At 36.1% G+C, this 20,549-nt stretch overlaps 1 protein-coding gene across 1 annotated transcript in view; it reads right to left on the bottom strand.

The window, feature by feature from the left end:
- The window catches only part of LOC306863630 (vacuolar protein sorting-associated protein 41 homolog), a 21,808-nt gene extending 1,259 nt beyond the window's left edge, over positions 1 to 20,549 (bottom strand). Inside the window, exons 1-27 of the mRNA XM_079407103.1 lie at positions 20,349 to 20,549; positions 19,765 to 19,803; positions 16,920 to 17,027; positions 14,335 to 14,412; positions 14,157 to 14,231; positions 11,811 to 11,873; positions 11,284 to 11,349; positions 8,054 to 8,173; positions 7,819 to 7,965; positions 7,639 to 7,705; positions 7,391 to 7,488; positions 6,366 to 6,495; positions 6,099 to 6,214; positions 5,951 to 6,007; positions 5,771 to 5,832; positions 5,584 to 5,665; positions 4,695 to 4,787; positions 4,417 to 4,544; positions 3,855 to 3,999; positions 3,651 to 3,692; positions 3,512 to 3,562; positions 3,272 to 3,409; positions 2,387 to 2,441; positions 2,129 to 2,269; positions 1,900 to 2,036; positions 1,663 to 1,762; positions 1,521 to 1,565 (exon numbers count right to left, since the gene is read on the bottom strand). Of these exons, the coding sequence (XP_079263229.1) occupies positions 1,521 to 1,565; positions 1,663 to 1,762; positions 1,900 to 2,036; positions 2,129 to 2,269; positions 2,387 to 2,441; positions 3,272 to 3,409; positions 3,512 to 3,562; positions 3,651 to 3,692; positions 3,855 to 3,999; positions 4,417 to 4,544; positions 4,695 to 4,787; positions 5,584 to 5,665; positions 5,771 to 5,832; positions 5,951 to 6,007; positions 6,099 to 6,214; positions 6,366 to 6,495; positions 7,391 to 7,488; positions 7,639 to 7,705; positions 7,819 to 7,965; positions 8,054 to 8,173; positions 11,284 to 11,349; positions 11,811 to 11,873; positions 14,157 to 14,231; positions 14,335 to 14,412; positions 16,920 to 17,027; positions 19,765 to 19,803; positions 20,349 to 20,369 (2,404 nt within the window). The 5' untranslated portion in view covers positions 20,370 to 20,549. The remainder of the gene's footprint in view (positions 1 to 1,520; positions 1,566 to 1,662; positions 1,763 to 1,899; positions 2,037 to 2,128; positions 2,270 to 2,386; positions 2,442 to 3,271; positions 3,410 to 3,511; positions 3,563 to 3,650; positions 3,693 to 3,854; positions 4,000 to 4,416; positions 4,545 to 4,694; positions 4,788 to 5,583; positions 5,666 to 5,770; positions 5,833 to 5,950; positions 6,008 to 6,098; positions 6,215 to 6,365; positions 6,496 to 7,390; positions 7,489 to 7,638; positions 7,706 to 7,818; positions 7,966 to 8,053; positions 8,174 to 11,283; positions 11,350 to 11,810; positions 11,874 to 14,156; positions 14,232 to 14,334; positions 14,413 to 16,919; positions 17,028 to 19,764; positions 19,804 to 20,348) is intronic.

Genomic DNA, 20,549 nt, shown 5'->3' with positions numbered 1-20,549 from the left:
GACCACTTACTTTCCCGAGAAGTGGTCGACCAACAAAGCAGGACATGACCCTATAGAGTAACTTCTAAGCAACTAAAGGCCTTTCTCACATTGGCTAATGCTAATATTCATGAATCCACCATCAGGAGTACATGAAGCAACCATGGGATGCATGGCAGAGTTGCAAGAAGAAAGCCACTGCTCTCCAAATTGAAAATTGCTGCCTGTTTACAGCTTGCTAAAGATCATGTGAACAATCCAGAGGGATATTGGAGAAATGTTTAATGGATGGATGAGACCAAAATAGAACTTTTTGGTTTAAATGAGAAGCGTTATGTTTAAAAAAAACATACTGCATTCCAGCATAAGAACTGCATACCATATGTGAAACATGGTGGTAGTGTCTTGGTTTGGGCCTGTTTTGTTGCATCTGGGCCAGGAAAAAAATATTCTGAATTATACCAGCAAATTCAGTTTCACTTTATTTTGATGGTCCTTTTAACACATTCTGTTGACTTTAAGAAACACTGCACCTACATTATCTACTAAATCTCACAAGAGTGTTAGTAGAGTATTAGTAGACTGGTAGGATTAGGGTTAGAGTAAATTACTTGCAAAGTTACTTATAGTCTGTAGAATATCTGTTGGGAGACCATCACAATAAAGAGTTAGTCAATATGAAGCAGACAGTCTACTAACACTTTAATACAGGGATTGGCAACTTTGCTCCTGGAGGGCCTGCAAAGTTTATCTCCAACCCTAATCAAACACACCTGAAGAAGCTAATCAATGTCTTCAAGATCACTAGAAAGTTACAGGCAGGTGTGTTTGATTAGGGTTGGAGATAAACTCTGCAGGACATCGGCCCTCCAGGACCGAATTTGCCTATCCCTGCTTTAATAAGAAACTTATTGTCAAAAGAATGCTCAAAAGGGACCATCAAAATAAAGCGTTACTGCACATTCTAAAGGAAAATGTCAGGACATCTGTCCGAGAACTGATTCACAAGAGAAATTGAGTGGATTTTTCCCGTTTCACTCCGCTTGTTACCGTGTGTTTCTGCCACCACTATGCAGCTGCGAGTGACGTAACTGTAACACTTACATGAAATTGGTCTATTACCAAATATAATGTAGAAACTTCCATTTCTGTAAAGCTGCTTTGCAACAATTTGCATCGTGAAAAGCACCATACAAATACACTTGAATTGAACTGAATTGAATTTGTTTAAATGGGTTCTGTTTGTCTACTTCCAGGACTTGTGAGAAAATCTTATGACGTTTTGGGTCATATTTTTGCAGGAACAGAAAATTCTAAAGGGTTCACAAACTTTAAATCAGCATTGTATATATACACACACGCACACAACCTGTAAAATAATGTGTATTCGTTTTCAAAAATGTTTTTAACAGTTTTAAGACAGTTTTAGACCTTTTTCCTATATTGTATTTTTTTTTTATTTCTTTATATTTCTCCATATATTTTATGTGTGGGTGTGTGTTCATGTATACAAACAAACATTAAAACTAATCAAGCTGTACCTGATGGTAGAATAGGAGTGTGGCAGGATTCACAGATGTTTTCTTCTATGAGAAATAAAAGCAAGAGAATTTTCGTAGCATTTCTAGAGAACAAAACAGCTGCCCTAATATTTGAGTAATTTTGTCCTAAACATTTGTTTACCATCCACCCACACTCCTCTCTTCTGTGTCCTGTGCATCCTCTGTAGAAGAGACAGTGAATCTGCCACCAGGATCTTCTTACAGCCCTCTCTCAGTAAGATCTACAGCACAAACATCAAGATGTTCTGAACACTTTCCATGAGCACAAAATGATCAAGCAAATGTATCTTTACAAGCATCTAATTATATTAGTACTCTAGCCTGAATGTAATGCTGGTTTAACCGGCAGTGATCACACCTGTAGATTGTAGTCCTGTAGGATCTTAACCAGCGAGTCTCTAAGGTTAGGAATCTCCATCCCTTCTTTAATGCGGTGAATGAGCAGGATGGGGTCCACATGGGTTCCAATGTTATTCAAGAGGCCTGTGATAAACGCTAGAGTGAAGAAAACAAACGAGAAGCATTACTAATAGTGTAATTTACATTTGTTTTAGCAGAAAGAGCTGCTGTAGAGTCAGGTCTCATACGTGGTTTGTCTATAGAATAAGAGATGAGATCGTCCCAGAGTTCTCTGTCATCCTGCTCTTTAGCAAACTCAATGGCCTTGTCCACATCCACCAGCTCCTCCATGATCATTTGCAAGGCACGTCTGCAGTTTCCCATACGACCTGACAGGAAAAAAAAAAACATACATCAGAAGCACTAGAGGCTACAGCCAGTTGCAAATTTGAACATGCATTCAGTTTTGATGACAGAAATGCACAGATCAATGATTCAGAACTCACTGAGCAGGAAGACTGTCTCTTCTACAAAGTGCCTCTGCTGACAGATTTCCAGAGCCTGAAAGACACAAAGCAACTGTTCAAAAACTGTAAAGACTTCACCAAAACAAATGTATTCAGGGCAGCGGCAATGATGCTCTTGTTAATTTATTTAAATAAAATCAAATACAATGCCTTTAATACATAAAATTGTTTAATTCGATGATCTATCTATCTATCTATCTATCTATCTATCTATCTATCTATCTATCTCACCTGAATAGGTTCTTTTCATTACCATTTAAGTGAAATAACTGAACATAAACATAGGGTCCTGATAAAAATGCTCATATTGTATAACAGTTTAGCAAAACCAAAGTTTGGGATAATTATATTTTTTAAAATTATTTCTCTTATGCTCACTAGGCGGCATTTATTTGATCAAAATACAGTAAAAACTGTAATATTGTGAAATATTATTCCAAATTAAAATAACTGTTTTATAATTTATTATATTTTAAAATGTAATTTATTCCTGTGACGGCAAACCTGAATGTTCAGCATCATTACTCCAGTCTTTAGTGTCACATGATCCTTCAGAAATCATTCTAATATGCTGATTTGCTTAACATTTCTTATTCTCAATTTTTGTGGAAACCATATTTTCTCAGGATTATGTAATGATAGAATGCTCAAAAGAACAACATTTATTTGAAATAGAAATTGAATGTAACATTATGTATTTACTGTCACTTTTGATCAATTTAATGCACCTTCATTTCTTAATTATTTATTTTAATTCTTACTGAGCCCAAACTTTAGATCAGTAATGTATGATGATTAAGTCAACTTAAAAATTGTACCCCATTAATGTGTTATTTCCTGTTTAGTGACACATTTTATACAAACCTTCTCTAGTGGGCAGTGCATGCTCTCTCTGAGGAAGGGCAAGAGGTTGGGTCGGTCATACTCAGCATACAAGCTGATCTGCCTCTCATGGTACTTCTGCCCCTTATGATGGTCCCGCTTAAACAGCTTATGCAAATACTGAAGAGAAACAGGCAACATTTAAGTAGCACATCCAATGTTAACTACAGATGGATCCCTCAGACACATCTGCATGATTTAAACAGCTCATATTCAACACACCACATGTAACAGCTCAGGTCTGTCTTTTAATTCCTCCACCACTTTGTCCATCTGAGGGAGAGAAACACACAGATGTTCATCTGTACAGAGAGTGTGGAAGGGCTTAATCAGAAGACTGAGGCCACTGCACTGAACTCACCGATATTTTATCATCATTATCCAGCAGCATGTCAACAGCTTTCTAAAAAAAAGAGAACAAAGAGGCAGACACATTTCTCTCACTATAAATCACATTGTTCCAAAGTCATCTATAATATCTATCATCAGCAAAAAAAAAAACATAACTTCCTGAACTTATGCACTTGACAAGTTTCTTGAATTAAATTCTAAAACAAAGGTCTACCTCTTTGTCGAAATCCATGAGCAGGACAATCTTGTCCTTGATGGCGGAGAATAGGTTGTGTTTGTGAATGAGTTGGTAAACATCTTTGTGTCTCAGTTTCAGGTAGATCTCCAGAGCACGATCATAACGCTGATCATATGTGTAGCTGCATACACACATATGAAGTGAAGTGAAGTGAAGTGACATACGGCCAAGTATGGTGACCCATACTCAGAATTCGTGCTCTGCATTTAACCCATTCAAAGTGCACACACACACCGTGAACACACACCCGGAGCAGTGGGCAGTCATTTATGCTGCGGCGCCCGGGGAGCAGTTGTGGGTTCGGTGCATTGCTCAAGGGCACCTCAGTCGTGGTATTGAGGGTGGAGAGAGCGCTGGACATTCACTCCCCCCACCTACAATCCCTTCCGGACCTGAGACTCGCAACCTTTGGATTACGAGTCCGACTCTCTAACCATTAGGCCACGACTTCCCCACATATAAGATCAGTCTAACTTGTGCAGAGCCGCTTTTAAAATTATGTTACATGCTTTTCATTTATTTGGCAGCATTCACTCACAGTTCGGCCAGTGTGGTGAGAAGCATGCTGTTGGTGGGGTCCTTCTTCAGGTGTTCATTTACTGCTTGAACTATAGCCATGTTGTTGTACAGCTCTCCTGGCCACTCACGAATCAGTGTGGCAAAACCCTGTGCGAAGAACAACAGAAGGAATTGCCTTCTTCTGTAAAGGATGTCGTTGTGATTCATTCACATTTTGAAACCTTAATATTATGTCTTTATAACAGGTTACCATCTTGTTCATGCAATTGAAAAAACTGTTTAATGGAAAACATATACCTCATAGTCAGTCTTGAGGAACTCATGAAGTATCATCTCATAAATTGCTGGTCGAAGACGAAGGTCTCCTCTTGGTAAGTACTGACTGATGGCCTGGGAGGAAGTGGAATGGAGTGGCTAGTTAACAAATAGCATTTGTACAATGCTAAAATGAAAGATTTTAGGTTAAACAGATATTTTTTATGCATTTTTATTTCTTTAAAATATTAGTATTTAAAAAAAAAAAAAAACTGTAAAAAGTGATAATTAACAATAATAGCTTGATATTATAAACATTATTATTACATATTACAACATAATCATAATAAATACCACACTAAAATTCTTGACAAAAAGTTCAAAATTTACATAGTATTTTTAAAGTTCTGTTTTAATATATTATTCATATATTTCATATAAACATATTTTGCTAATAAAATCATTTTATGATTTTTATTATAATTTTTACATAATATGTGTGTGCGTACTGTGCATACTTATTATGCATATATAAATACACACAAATTCAGTATATATTTAGAAAATATTTACATGTATTTACATGTATATATTTATAGTAATATAATTTATATTATTTATAAATTATTTAATATATAAACATGACATTTTTCTTAAATATATACATGCATGTGTGTCTATTTATACATATGGAATAAATATACACAGTACAGACACATTATGTAAACAAAAACTTTTATTTTGGATGCGATTAATCTTTTGACAGCACTAATATATATACATTTATTATTAATAACAATTATTCTTAATAATAATAATAATAACAAGTATCCTCATTAATATTATACTATTACTATAATATTATTTACTGTACAGGTCCTGAAGGGTGGCAAATAATTATTACAAAAAAATACAAATTGTGCAGACTCACTTTCAACTGTCCAATGGTTTTGAATCTGTACACTTCATTCTCCCAGAGATCCATGTTCTTTCCAAGCACTTTTTGACACTTTCTGTCAATAAGGAATACAGAGCGAAAAATGGGACATCTATTAAGGCATCCATTCATATTTTAAACGGTTAACAGTTCAATAAATCAGAAGGTTGATGTCCTGTACCTGGCAGCTGCATCATAATCTCTTCTCTCCACCAGATGATTGATGTACGCCATTCCAATTTTCTATTCACAGAGCACACAGGAAGCAGTCACACTGTGATTCCAGGTTATTATCTGAGAGCGTTATAACTAAGACTAGCTTTCTGCACATCATCAAATCACATCATTCATTTGTTTTCACCTGTACATCATGCCGTTTAATGTTTTTGAAGCTGATCTCTGCAGCCATCAGTGCTTCCTGTGACAAACATCCAAATCAAATCATTAAGTACAGCTCCAATTTTTAAATGGTATGATATAAACGCGTCCATGCACTGCTAAACACTTACTTCATATTTCTTCTTCTCCAGAAGCCAATCGATGTGGTCATCCTGGTCTCTTTCTTTAGCCACTACAATGTCTTTAGGGCTGATGATGTAGAATAGAGACTCTCCCTCAGAGTGTTCTGGAATGACAACAAAGATGATTCAAAGATTTAATAGTATCATCAAAATAGGAATTTAACTGATTAAACTGAGGATTTTGTGTGATTTGTATCCCTCTTTTTTTATTATGGTATTCCAGCTGTTCATTCATTCATTCTGTCTTCATCATACCGAGCCTGTAGTCCCTGCACTGGTTCTCCTGGAAGTTGCGTACAGTGAGAGCGTCTGATGAGATCTCCTCACAGCCCTCAGGTAACGGCTGGATGATGTCTAAACGAGGCCGTGTTCTGAACTCCTCCTCCTGTGGCAAACAGAGTTTCTAATAAGATACTTTGTTTTTGCGATTCTCAACATTTTAGTCTCTGAGGCTCTCTTTTGCCAAAGACTTTTTTGATATATCAGGTACTTCTGATGCAGTGACAGCTGATTTTTTTTTTTTCAAACTTTTTTTACATTAAAATATTTATAAATCATAAAATAAAATCGAATTCAATAATTCGTAACACTTAAAGCCTTTATGTATATTGCATTATAAAGGGTTATTAAAGGGATTATAATGCATTATAATTATTCATAATGTGCATTGCAATACATTATATCTTGTTGTAAATAAATACAACCGAATTGAAAATGCATAGTGTAACAATGATTGATAAGAGTTATAATGTATTAACTGTGGTTACAATTATTCATGAGATTTTACAATGCATTTTAAGGTGCATTACAAGGCATAATTAATGCATTAAAAGTACTTTTATAATGCATTATGCATAAAGGTTTTAAGTAAAGTGTTACCCAATAATTCCATATACTTATGTGACTTTTATAGAAGTTTGTGATCACTGGGATTTTGTATTCACAAACACTAATTTCTACCCAATAAAATATTTGACATACCTTTATAACAAATAATTACATTTCTAAAAAAGTTGTGTATACGTACATTTATACACACTATAAAAGATTTCCATGACTTGAATTTTCTATTACTTTTTAAGATTTGATTATTTTTCTGTTATATATCCAGGTTTTCCAAGACCATGAGAATCCTGGTTCTTAAACTGCCAGTTGTGAGGAAATGAATTCAAATTAACATGTTGTCAGCGTGTATCTTGATTTTAAAGTTTGCTTTGTCTCATTTGAATGTATTTCATGAGGCCCCTGATATTAGCTCTGGTGAGAGTGTGTACCACTACCATGTGCTCAGAGTTGTCCTTGACATAGTACAAAGTCACCAGCTGATCTGCCAAAGGTGCCAGTCCACTAATAAAGAACTCGGTCTCAAATGCTGACACTGAAAGAAATGAGCAAATCCCAAAAAAGTTATGCTTTGTACATCTTAAGAGATAATAAAAGATAAGGTTTTCATTTTTGGGTGAACTGTCCATTTAAATTGAATTATGTAATGCTCTCATTATGTGTCTGACTGTAATTGGTTCAGTACCAATCTCAACGTAGCGACAGGGTAGATCTCTCATTTCTGTTGGGTCACGCTCTTTAACAACACAAATCTGAGGAAAACAAATGAACCAAACGTTACTAAAATGAGAATACATATTTTTTTTTAGAAATGAGCTTTCCTAGTTATTACAACACTTGATTTGCAGTTGTACTGAACACACACCTTAACAGAAGAGCCCCAGCCGATGATCAGCGTGGTGTTGTCTTTCCAGCACAGAGTGCAGGGGTACATATCCGGCCTAAGATTGGTGTTGTCCCGCAACACGTTAGTGATGCGTTGTTTACTGCTGATGTCATAAATTTTCACACCCTAAAATACATCAGCTACAGTTTAGATAAAATCATTATTAGTAAGGCATCTTAATTAACATGTCCAGTGTGTCTAAATCTGATTGTACCAGATTGTTTGCCCAGGCAATGAGGTTGGCTCTCCATTTCACACTGGTGATGTTTCCCTCTCCTTCATGCAGAACAGAGGTCTTCCAACGGTTCAGCCAGTTCCTCTCATAAAGCGAAAGCTGTAGGACATATTTCATTAATTTAACATTAGTGAGCATTTGCTGACAGATATTCACCAACACAAAACAGAATAGGCCACAGTGTTTGCATTACAACACCAGAGGGCAGTAGAACACAGAGCAGAAATAGGTACAACACAACAAAAAATAAATAAATAGAACAACTGTCACTGGAGTGGTACCCTTTTAAAAGTTATAATATATACAACCGCTCAAACTTTTTTTTACAAAATGTAATGTCTCTTCACCACAGCTGTATTTTTTTGGGTAAAAACCATTAAAATTATGACAATTTAATTTTTTCAGAATGCTGATGTGGCGTTCAAGAAATGTTTGATAATAATCAGAAATGTTGAAAACAGCTGTGGTGCTTAATATTTATGTGGAAACTGATTTTTTGCATTGTTTATTTGAAATAGAAGTTTTCTGTAACATCATATATGTTTTTTCTGCCACTTTTGATGAATTTAATGCACCTTTGCTGAATAAAACTATTAATTTCTTAAAAGAAAGAAAGAAAGAAAGAAAGAATCCTACTGGCCCTAAACCTACTAATATGCACCACCCTTTAGGGTTAAATTCAGTACAAAGCCCCAGTTTGTTTGGTTGCCCCAGTGGCTTTTTTTTTTTTTTGTCTAATATGGTACTTTTTTTGTTGTTGCTAATATTGCACTAAATATTGGATTGGATCAGTGTGTTAGGAAGATTTATTGGCCTTGTCATGGTGTTTCGGTCACATTCAGGTGGAAATTCAATAAAAATCATTTTACCAACAATATCAAAATCCATTTTAGAAAAAGGCAACATTTGGTTCAACCTTTAGATAATGGGACATTTATAAAGTCACTTACGCAGGTATACGCAGTACAACACAATTGAAAATCACATTAGAGAAGAAGATACTGTATTGACATCTCATGAAGAGACTCATACAACAGAATTTCTTTGAAAAGGTATTTAATGCTTTGGTTTACTCTGGTAAGTCGGATATTATCTGGTGAAAATCTACATTTTCTGAGGGGTTCGTACGATAATAATCACGCACAGAAAGCGGCAACGCACTTGGTGGATAACCTTGAATCGAAAGTGTCAAAAATGCCACACACAATCACCACACAGCCAACCTGACCTGACTGCAGAGAAAGTGACTGAAAGGAAAGACGGTTCAATGTCGCTTCAGTTCTACACTTTTGGCTATGTTAACAGATCACAGCGCAGCAATAGGAGATGACACTCCAAGAGCCGAGCAGACAGAATTGAATTGCCTTTGACAAGATGCGCCTTCAGTGGAAGCCGTATTGATTTTCATGGCAGGGCTGCATTATGAGGACCTTAAGCCAGGGAGAGAGAAGGAAACAAGCAGAAGCGGGAGGAAAATGCAGAGGACTTGGCCACCATGGCACACAATGGACGCCATTAATTGCTTCTTATAAGCACAATGCAGTTACAGTGTGAAGCCATTTTATGAGAATCAATTGTGGCACAGAGTATAAAAATCTAGGATTTACAGAAATTGAGAAGAATCTATTTGAGTGGTTCAAGATTTGTATGTCTCAACAAAATCTCGACCAGTCCACTTTACAAAGAACCAGTGGCATTTATTCAAATTCACTTCACAATTGAAGTTTTTTTTTTTCCAGCCACAAGATTTCTGATCAGTGCATGCAAACAGATCAACTTCTTCTGAGTGCTTTTACGACAGACACAAACCCTGTTTTCATTTCTATAGATGTAAGGAGTCTGGACTGTATCGGACTGTGGCATCTTCAGTTGGTAGCATTGTGTCCTTTGAAAAATGAGCGTATTTGTTTAGTCCATAAGCCAAAGAGTGTTCTACATGTTGCAAACACTATGGCACTCTATGTAATGACAGTTATTTATTGCGCAAGAAGAGACAACATCTCTCTAGTGAACAACACTTTGGAGAAAATGGACCACTCTCTCTCTCTCTCTCCCTGATGTTGACCTGAGTCTAAGGCCAAGACGGTAAGAGCGTTTCATGCCAAACAGCTTCAGTTTGAGTAACCATAATACACGGCACTCAACGTGACAAAAAATGATTCCATTCTAATAATTTAACTTAACCCTCAGTGTCGAAACCTCAAGAGCATCAAGTGATAGAGACCACATAATATATGTTTAGACTTCAGGTATGAATGTGGCTTTTGTTTTTATTTTAAGGCATTCGAAACACATTAACAGAGATACTTCTTTTTTTAAATTCAGTGGTTGATGAAGGTGTTTTTTTATTTTTTTTTCAATAAACAATTGTTATATTTTTGCAAAAAGCCTGCAACCAATCTGAAAGGGCTGTTAAGATTTTATGTTTTTAAGAGAAATCTCACCAAGGCCGCATTTATTTGATCAAAATACAGTATTTTTTAAAATGCAATCTATACTAGTGATGGCAAAGCTTAATTTTCAGTAGTAGTCTTGTCACATGATGAGAAATCACCATAAGCTGATTTGATGTTCAAAAAAGAATTTGAATTATTATTAATGTTGAATTGAAAACTGTTGTGCTGCTTTATATTGCTGCAGAAACCATGATGATTTTTTCAAGGATTGTTTGATAAATTCTAAATAACAGCACTTATTTGAAAAAGAAATCTTTTGTAACATTATAAATGCCTTTACTGTTACTTTTGATCAATTTAATGCATCCTTGCTGAATAAAAGTATTTGTCTTTCTAAAAAAAAAAAAATGACTTTTGTGCTAGTAAATAATGGCAGTAAAAGAGGAGACAGGACATTTTTGTGAAGAAGGAGAGAAAAAATGTAATCAGACCATGATTCTAACTGGATTTGAACCTGCATCTCCCACGTGAGCATCAAGGCTCAACATTTCTAGAGCACTTGTTCTAACCACTAAACATGGGATTGGGACCCAATGCAGACCTGATACCAGCTTTTAGCATCTTCTGAGTGACCTTACTCCTCTCAAAATATGAGAGTTGCCAAACAAATGCATTTTTTTGTTAAAAGTAGAGAGGAACTAATTGGACAATGAGTGCAATGAGATAACAGATCTCTAGACAAGTTTTGAAACTGCGCCTTTAACACTCACAGTGTGAGTTTTGAGTCCCAGGTGATTGTGAAACTGTACTTACTTTATTTCCTCCAGTCACAAACTGTTTATTGTTGGATTTGCTGAACTGAGGGTGTAGCGCCACGACCTGGAATTGAACAAGAGACTTCAGTTCAGTTTACGGCAACACCTGAGTTAATATCAATGTCCACGCCAGTATTTCTAAAGCCATATAGTGCCTCAGAGGGGGTTAAGACTACAGCCAGTCTGAAACATGTTCAATAAAATGCTTTTTAACCCAGGAAAAGTTGAAGGATTTATCCTCACAGTCCAATAAACAAAAGTATCAATACAAGAAGATGACAGCACCGGCTCTCTTTAATGTGTGCCATAGGTGACATCACTCATGCTCAACAAACAGGCGGCTCATGCATGATATGAAATGCCCCAGAGAAATCAATTAAGACTAGTAGCAAGCTGAAATTACATTGTTTTCCAGAATTATCAATGTTTGCTGTGACGGGAAATCGAAGTCAAAGGGCTATTTCCCATCAGGCAGCAAAAACATTGCCGGGGGACTGACGACTTGCATTAACGGCAATAAGTTACCTTGATGGGACAGTCAAAGTTTTCATGGAAGCCCTCCCTAGTGTACAGCCCGAACACTTGCACCTGGAAAAGATGAGAGCGAGAAATGAAGAGACACAGAGATGTCTTTTTAAGGTAAAATCACTGTGGTCCAGAGACGATAACAGTTGACTTGGGCGAAGCATCAGACCATCCAGTGGGCTAGTTAACCATCTGCCAGACTCCCAATTAGTGGAGAGGTCAACTCTTTCTGCCCTCGCACGCCTTTATGCTACTGACTTAATCACTAGCGGTGCTGCAGTCCCCGATGGCTACAAACAAGCGTTAACACAACATTCACCTACACCTGTCTGTATAAAACAAGAAGAAAAAATGAGTGCGAGGTCTCAAAAAAAGCACAACTCCATTGAAAAGTAAAACATCCTCTTGCATTTAAGATGATGGTGGGGGAGGGAAACTACTGACTTCAAATTGTTCATGTTTTTCTGGTCAGGCAACAAGCTTAGCTATTTTGAAAATAGTCTATTTTAAAGTGCAGGTTTCTACTTTTTTTTGGGGGGGGGGCCCTTCCTGTGTCATATATTATATAACATCAATAGCAAAGCAGCTGGTATGTGTTGAGATTAACAGTAAACAAAGGTCTCCATATTGATTTTAATCAAATAGTTTAACATTTAATAATTAATAATAGTTTGATCATTTAACAGTTTAACATACGTAAAAGTTTGCTATTATTACTTATGAATTGTCAATATCACAATCAACCAATTCAACATTTATGTAATTTAAATAAACTCAAGTATACTTTTCTAGTGATACAGTTTAGACAGTCTAGGAGCAAAAAAAATATATTAAATAAATATTTATTAATTATGAAGCACACCAATTTATCACAAGTTTGCTGAAGGCTACCTAATCCTAAATATTGCATTTATTGACTAAAGACATTATGAAATGTCTTATCTTGGTAACTACTGATTTTAAATAGTTTATTGTTTATGTAATGTATAAAGTACAGTTTCTACTTTTTCGAAAAACCTAATAATGAAAAAATAACCCTTCAAAAAAATTGTACGTCACATTTTGCCAAACAACGGTAGCAACGCATTCTGTAAATTGAGATTAACGGTGCAGAGGAGCGAACAATGGCCTCTAAATCGATTTTAATTGGTGTAGGTGCGACAAGTTCTCACCTCTGCCATAGTAACAGGGATAGACATGGTCTATCATACCACAGATCAGCCTGAGAAAGCCACACAGTGCTGATGATTAGCTTCCATGGACTGATAACAGCCAGCTCATGATCAATGAGCAGATAGATGGAGAGGAGCGATAGAAATCACAGAAGCAGCGAGTAGGACAGGAGTTCTTTTCTTAAACATGTTTTAAAATGGACCAAATGCGCACATGCTGTTTCTGCAGGTGTCAGAGTTGACAGAGCCGGTATTGAGTGGGAAGACAGGCACTGCATCATATCTTGCAAACAGAGAAAGATATGAAAACTCAAGTAAACAACTCCTTAGACTCTCATGGGGAAATTCACTAAGAATGAATTATGCAATGCTGATGGCGTTGTTTATTTGCGCATGCTGTGGATTTTGCAACCGATTCACTAAATAAACCTGCACATCACGTAATGGCATAATTAGAATTAGTGCTGAATGTGTTTTGCATGATGCAAATCCATATTTTGCAGGCCAGTTATGAGTGCTGGGCTGTGGAAGACGCAGCAGACTACAGCAACCTTACATACTTTGCTGGAACTGTATAAAATCACTCCATTGTGAAACAGACACCTGAATATGCTCTTTAAATTGTCAATAGTTCACTAGTTTTTTTTTATGTATGGTCCGTTTAATTATACCTTTTATCATTTTAATGAATTCATTAATTTCTTCAATTGTTTGTATTATTTTTATTTCTTATGCATTTATTTATTTATTTTTTATGAGTACTATTTCTATTTATTTAAAGCACTTTGAATTACCATTCTCTGTGAAATCTAAATACAGATAAATATAAATAAAATTGTTAATTATTATAATTATTATATGTTAATTATTGATTCTGATTTCAAAACCAGTTCAAAAAATTTGAACTAGCCTATTATTTTATAAAAAGTTGGTTTAAAAACTAGTTGTTGGTCAAAATCCTAATAGAGCAGTTTATTTCTGAGAAATCTCTTAGACCAGACTGATGCTTAACATGATTTATAGAAGTAGGACTTGTTTCTGGATAAATATTTTTTTGCCTTGGATTTTAGAAGAAGGGACAGGAATTGTACTAATTGATAAATCATTGCTCTCAGATTTTAGGAATAAATTGAGGGTTCGGATGGGAGCTGAAGTGAATGAAGGGAATTCTCACCTTTCCATCTTCAGAGCAGATGCCAACATGATCACCGCTCTCATCCAAACTGATCTGGTTTATTTTCACTAGACTCTATGAGCATAGAAGAAAAAAGATGAAGGAGAAATGTAACATAACCATGTTATAATCAGACATAACCTAGCTCAAACATGGACATATCACATTTCAGACTTACAATTTCAAACTTCTGTGTAACATTTCCTTGAATATCCAGAAGGTAAACCTTTCCAAAGTGTGTCCCGAGAGCCAGGAACTGAAAGCAACAGGAGACACAAACATGTCAGACACACAAGTCAAAACCACGGGACATCCTACACTTATACAGAGTTCAAAGCTGTGGAGGAGGTATTAAAAATGAGTTTGTGAGGCCTCAGTGTTTGTGCGTGTATGTGAGAGTGTGTGTGGTTTCGGCTGGACCCTTCGAGGGCAAAAAGTGTGAAATTGCTGGAGGACAGGAAAGCCTATTTATCAGAGCGGCCCAGTGTGAAATAGCGTTTTTTTCCCCGACGTATCAAAATGCTTCAACATAATATATGCGCCACAGGTCACACATCTCTGCCCTCCACACAAACACTCTGCCTGTCAGACTAATGCAATTACATTTCAGAGTTTAACGGACGAAAACGTAAGCTATTATCTCATGTGAATTGCCACCAATCAATTCAAAATTTATTTCATTAAAAAACTAAATTAATTAGATAAATTAAACTTAAGTTTACTTTTCTATTTTTTCAGTTTTAACAGTCTAGGAGTACCATGGCTACTACTAAGTACTTAATTTTGTAATTACTCTGTATTGTAACACTTTAAAATAAAGTGTTACCCAAAGAGTTCTATGAAAGGTGGCTGGAGGGGAGGGGCTTATAAAGAGGTCTAGGTGATGTCAGCAGAAAAGAAAAGTTGTTTCAGAGTCAGAGCAAGTTACAGTATTGTACTTTCATTAAAGATTGCAAACCATTTTTCCCCTTTGGAATAACACGTGCTGATAAATGAGATAATATAATGATATAATGAGAGTGGGAATGTGTTCTAAGAAATATGATACATTTTTAATGTTTATTTCAAAAACTCACTCAGTTGTAGTGCTCTGAATATTAACTACATCTTCAAATGGCAGAACATGGAAACACTTTATTTTCACTTTATCATAACATTAATTCTAATAAATGTTAATTTTAGGCCTTACTTTGTGTTACTGTTCACTAATTTGCATTATTATAGTTAAGTAATTAAGTTTTCCAACCAAGAGCAGCAGGCTCTCTTTTTCTCATCAATACTATTTTTATTATTTGACCAATTCCATAGGGGCCTGGTGAATGAAATTAGTCAATTCCATGTGCTCCTTTTTATTACATAAATATTAGTTATAAAAAGAAGCATAAAGTTGATTTTGGATTTTATTAGAGCATCTGTTGTGCATGCACTCTGCATTGTGTCACTAAAAGGTTAAACAAATAAAATGAAATCAGGCCACATTCAGTCCAGTCTGACCGCCAACCTAAAATTAGTTTGACACCCCGGCAAATTAGGGTCTATTGCTCTGCCATCTGCAAATTGGACCCAGCTTTACAAAAGCATCCAGACACACTATAAAACACACACACACAGAATGAGTCCAGCTCTGAAACTGAGGTTACCCTGCATCTAAACACATATACACACACACACACCTGCTTACACGTGCACAGACCTTTCCCTGTCGCAGCAAACCCATGCTTCACTGCAGTCTATAATGAAATGCTTATATTTACAGGCACAGTCGAGCATGTCCAACAGAACCCCCCGCAATCTCCCCAAATAAAATCAGCCAAAATAAATAAATAAAAGTGGTGGCCTCACCAGCCTCAGTGGCTCTTAAAGGGATTTATCAAAATGGAATTGCTGAAATGAAATTCGGATTCCTGGCACTTAAAATATGAGGCAACATTAGGCAGGTGGGTCACTGGTGCGAGCGTGTTCTTGTGTGTCTAGGTGGTGGAATGCACATCGGAGCGCATGCATAAAAGACTAACGGGAAAGAGACAGAAAGAGGGAAAGATAGAGATAGACAAAACGAGAGAAGGTGAAAGAACGAAAAAAGGGGGGACTCTCATTGGAAATTCAGCTTTTCAACATCTCCCCTTCTTGCAAGCTTGCCTTTTTTGGAGAGATGGAAGACGAGGGAGGGGGGAAGAAGTCCCCAGGGAAAAGCAGGAAAAGAGGGGGGAAAAAGAATAAAAATCAATATCGGTTAATAAAACATCAGGTGAGGAGACATAACTAGGTATGACGATTCCTCCACAGCGTCCGTGCATGAGTGAACCGGCTGCCATGACAATTAACCAGCCCGCGTAGAATGTTCCACCAACAAAAATATCAAGCCCGGGAAAAAATGGAAAGAAGACAGGCAAAAAAGATATAGAAATCTAAACGTAGAGGAAATAAACAGGAAATCAGCGAAAGACTGGTGGCCTGTGAGCGTTTGTGCGTAAGCAATTCTCTAAGAAATGTTTGGTGTGGAGGAGACAAGTCAAAAATATTATATTCAGTACTATACAAGAGTCTAATAATAATAATAATCAACTGCTCCCAGAAATATCTGCATTTAAGAATTTTAAAAATACATGATTTTAGAATTTTACAATTAAAAAACAGCTTCTATTTAAATCATTTACATTTCTGTACAATAATGAATACATAAAAATAAAACCCCGTACTGTATATGCACATCATGTCCTACACTTTTTTTTCTTAAAAACATGCTAAATAGCTTTTAAACACCTTGTCATGCACTGTCATGCAGCTGGCCGCATCCTTCTGCAAGATCTCTGTCACACCATTGGTCAGCCTCTCGTACTTCAGTTTAGGCTCCTCCTCTGTGTCCTCCTCCTGTACAAAAACCCAAACACACCCATTCTTCATTAGTTCATTAGGCACCAGAATATAATAATTATCACATATAATAATTAGTGTATATGTTAATAAAAATCAATTTAGCATTTTATTCTGTTACTTTTATTATGGTGTAATTCCTTAGTCTTGAAAGAATAGTGATATCCTGTAATAATTAAGCATGATATAGCAATGTTTCATGCTACAGTAACATTAGGGAAGGGTATCCCTTGAGATTTATTCAGAGAATATTTCAATAATTTGACAACATTCACGGTTCTCTAATTTTGGTTAATGGTCACATGCAGGTAGACAAATAAAATATTTCAAAATATATTTTATTAGTAAGTGCTCTATTTTGTTAGTTTTTATAACTATATATTTAAATTTTAATGATTTCATTAATCATTAATTTTCCAACTCCTGCTATAGTATGTACCAAATTTGAGTGTTGCATTTCAAATCTGACCAAATGTAATAACACGTGTGCAGTACAATATTAATTAAATTTATTAAGTTTTGATTTAATACATTACAAATTTAAGTTAGAATGCATTAAATTAATCAAAAGTCACCGTGAAGATGTTTTAATGCTACAAAAGAATCTTAAAAAAAGAAGCTCGGTTTCTACAAAAAGCACAAGTCATCAACATTTTTAATAATAAGAAATGTTTCCCGAGAACCAAATCGGCATATTAGAATGATTTCAGAAGAAATCTGGAGTAATGGCTGTCATCACAGAAATAAATTACATTTTAACATATATTTAAATAGAAAACAGTTATTTTAAATTATAGCCATACACACTTTTGTAACTATATTTTAGATCAAATAAATGCAGGAAGCTTAAAAGACTTCTTTCAAAAGCATTAAATAATCTAACCCCCAAACCTTTGAATAGTAGAAGCGTATTTTGGGCCAAAAATTCCAGGCACTCCAATGCAAACAAGTAGCTAGCAGAACTACAAATAAGATAAGATCACAGGCAGACTGGCGGTTTGGGTAGTGTTTCATTTTATCAAACATTTTTTTTCTTCTCATCACCAACACCTCCATTGTCCATTTCCTGTTGTGTCCAGATGTGAAATTTCTAATGCCTGAGCATTTGTCATGGTCTACAAAGCCATTACAGACAGGGACGGAGAGACAGAGAGAGGCAGGAAAAAAACCTGACAAACTTTCTACAGTGGGGAGGGGTGGATAATATCTCTCCTGTTTCATATCCCATAATTTCTTCCTCTTGTTAGTGTTTGCCATCGCCACGCCGATGTGGTGGATGAGTGTTGTGCCTCATTCCCTGCCGCTCCTAATTGGTGCCTTGGGGAGCAGAGGATGAAGGGAAGTCGGTCTTTAATTGCCCCTTTTCTGGAGTGGTGTGACCATCCACTCTCCTCTTTCACTCATCCCTCATTCTGTCTCTGTCTTTCTAGTTGCAAACTTTACTGGAATGCTATAGTGAAGCATTGGGCCTCAAAACCACAGATTAATGTCAAACCCCACCAGCATCTTTTCTCATTTCCTCTCACTGCGTGACATCATGTTTAGAGGCTGTGGCATGTTTTCTTTAAGCCATGAGATGTGCATTCTTCTTTCATGAGGATAGAAGGGCTTTACATGGGGTGTCATGAATGCTGTCAAGCTCCAAAAATGTTATACAGTATGAGCTCAGAGGTCTCGGAAGGTGTGGTCCATCTGAGAGCACATTTCCACACAGCCTTCAACACATCCATGGTCACATCAGGAAGTGTTAGGGAGAGATAGACGAGGGGATAGAGACTGTATGGAAGATTATTTTCAGCATGACATAAAAAAGAAAAAGGTAATTGAAACTTTCTTGCAATTCTGAGTATAGACTATACCTCAATCTCACAATTCGGACTTTTCTTATCAGAAATGCAGGTTTATATCGCACAGTTGAGAAGTAGATTTTTCTCAGAATTGTAAGGATATATTTCAAAATTTGAAGTTTGTATCTCAAGATTCTAAAAAAAAAAAGAAAAAGAAGAATTGTGAGCTCAGAATTGCAAGAGATAAAAAGTCACGTTACCTTTTTTAATAATTTTTCTTTCTTTCTTTCTTTTCCACGGCGGAAATAAGCTTCCATAAGTCAGAGCTCTACAATTATGAACAAAACAAACTGTGGTTCACAGTGAATCTAAAGGAAAATACAATCATGCTCTCCACGGTGCCTGGGTGCATACAGAAGACAGGAGTGGACAGGAGATAGGAGAGATTGCTCCACGGACTGAGATTTCATTTACGAGGAGGGCAAGGCTGTTGTTTCCTTCTTTCTGTTTTCATTTTGAATTGAGGACTAGAATGTCTACTTGACATTTCATTCACTGCATCACTTAAAGACAAACTATCCTTTTTTCAAAAGTCTCTTCTTGAAACAGCACTCATGAAAATGGACACAATGTAATATGACCTTTTACAGTGGCACTGTACACAGAATATGTTACAGCCAGGTTATACAGCTCTGCTCATAAGTTTACATACCCCTTGCAGATTGCAAGATAATAATTTCAACAAAATAAGTGGGATCATAAAAACTTACAGTAGCACTGTCCTGTCACACACAACTTTTTTGCTTTAAAAGTAAGCTTGTGCACTCATTCTTTCAAATAAATGTCACTTACAGTAAATATTTTTTTTACCAAATGCATTATTTTCAAATCACAATGGATTCTGCTTAAATTACTGTAAATTAGGAAATTAAACAGTTCTGTTTTACCTCTGACTCATCTGTGGATTCTTCACTTAGTTTTCTTCCCTAGAAAGAAAAAAAAGATGTTTTAAAAAAGCAAAAGCAATGCATTAATGATGAAAACAACAACAAACTATGAACAAGGCTTATTATTTCTTAAACTCCCTTCAAATATACATGCAATGACAAAGCACTGTTCTACACCCAATAATATGTAATTATACAGAAGTCATATATTTATAGTTTTTCATTTTGCCAGAATACTTGCTGTCATCCCTGCCGAATAAGCTGGTATAAGGTCTAAAATAGTCTGGTTTAAGATGGTCTCCCAGCCTGCCCAGCTGACAAATGTCCAAAAGCCAGTAAACAGACCAGTATGGGAGAGCAGCTAAAACCAGGAAACGAGTTTAAGCTTTTAATTTATTTCTTTTTATTAAGAATAATAACATTGGCAGTGTTAAGTAGTGATATTGGCAAGTGCTAAACTATCGAGCGAGTCTGATAGCTTCAATAACACGACAACTGCAACCTCGAATAGCCAACACGCATTAAAAATGAAACATACAGAAATATTATATGCATAATCACAGGCTTCTGATTTAGAAACCTACCTGCTCCTCCACTTCCGCCATGATAGAGGCTCCAAATGTGGGATAAGGCAGATTTAGTCGTAGTCTACTAATTTAGGGTCTATCAATAACGTCAATAATATTTATGTACCCTTAAATCAGTTATTTTGCACAATATGAACCAGCGCAGCTAGTCATGCGATCTTCATTTTTATGGGCACTTGGTCACATGACAAAAACAGG

The sequence above is a fragment of the Barbus barbus genome (assembly GCF_936440315.1).
Source record: "Barbus barbus genome assembly, chromosome: 44".
Classification (NCBI taxonomy): Eukaryota; Metazoa; Chordata; class Actinopteri; order Cypriniformes; family Cyprinidae; genus Barbus; species Barbus barbus.
The sequence above is the reverse complement of the archived record's forward strand: the minus strand, read 5'-3'. Positions and strand labels throughout refer to the sequence as shown.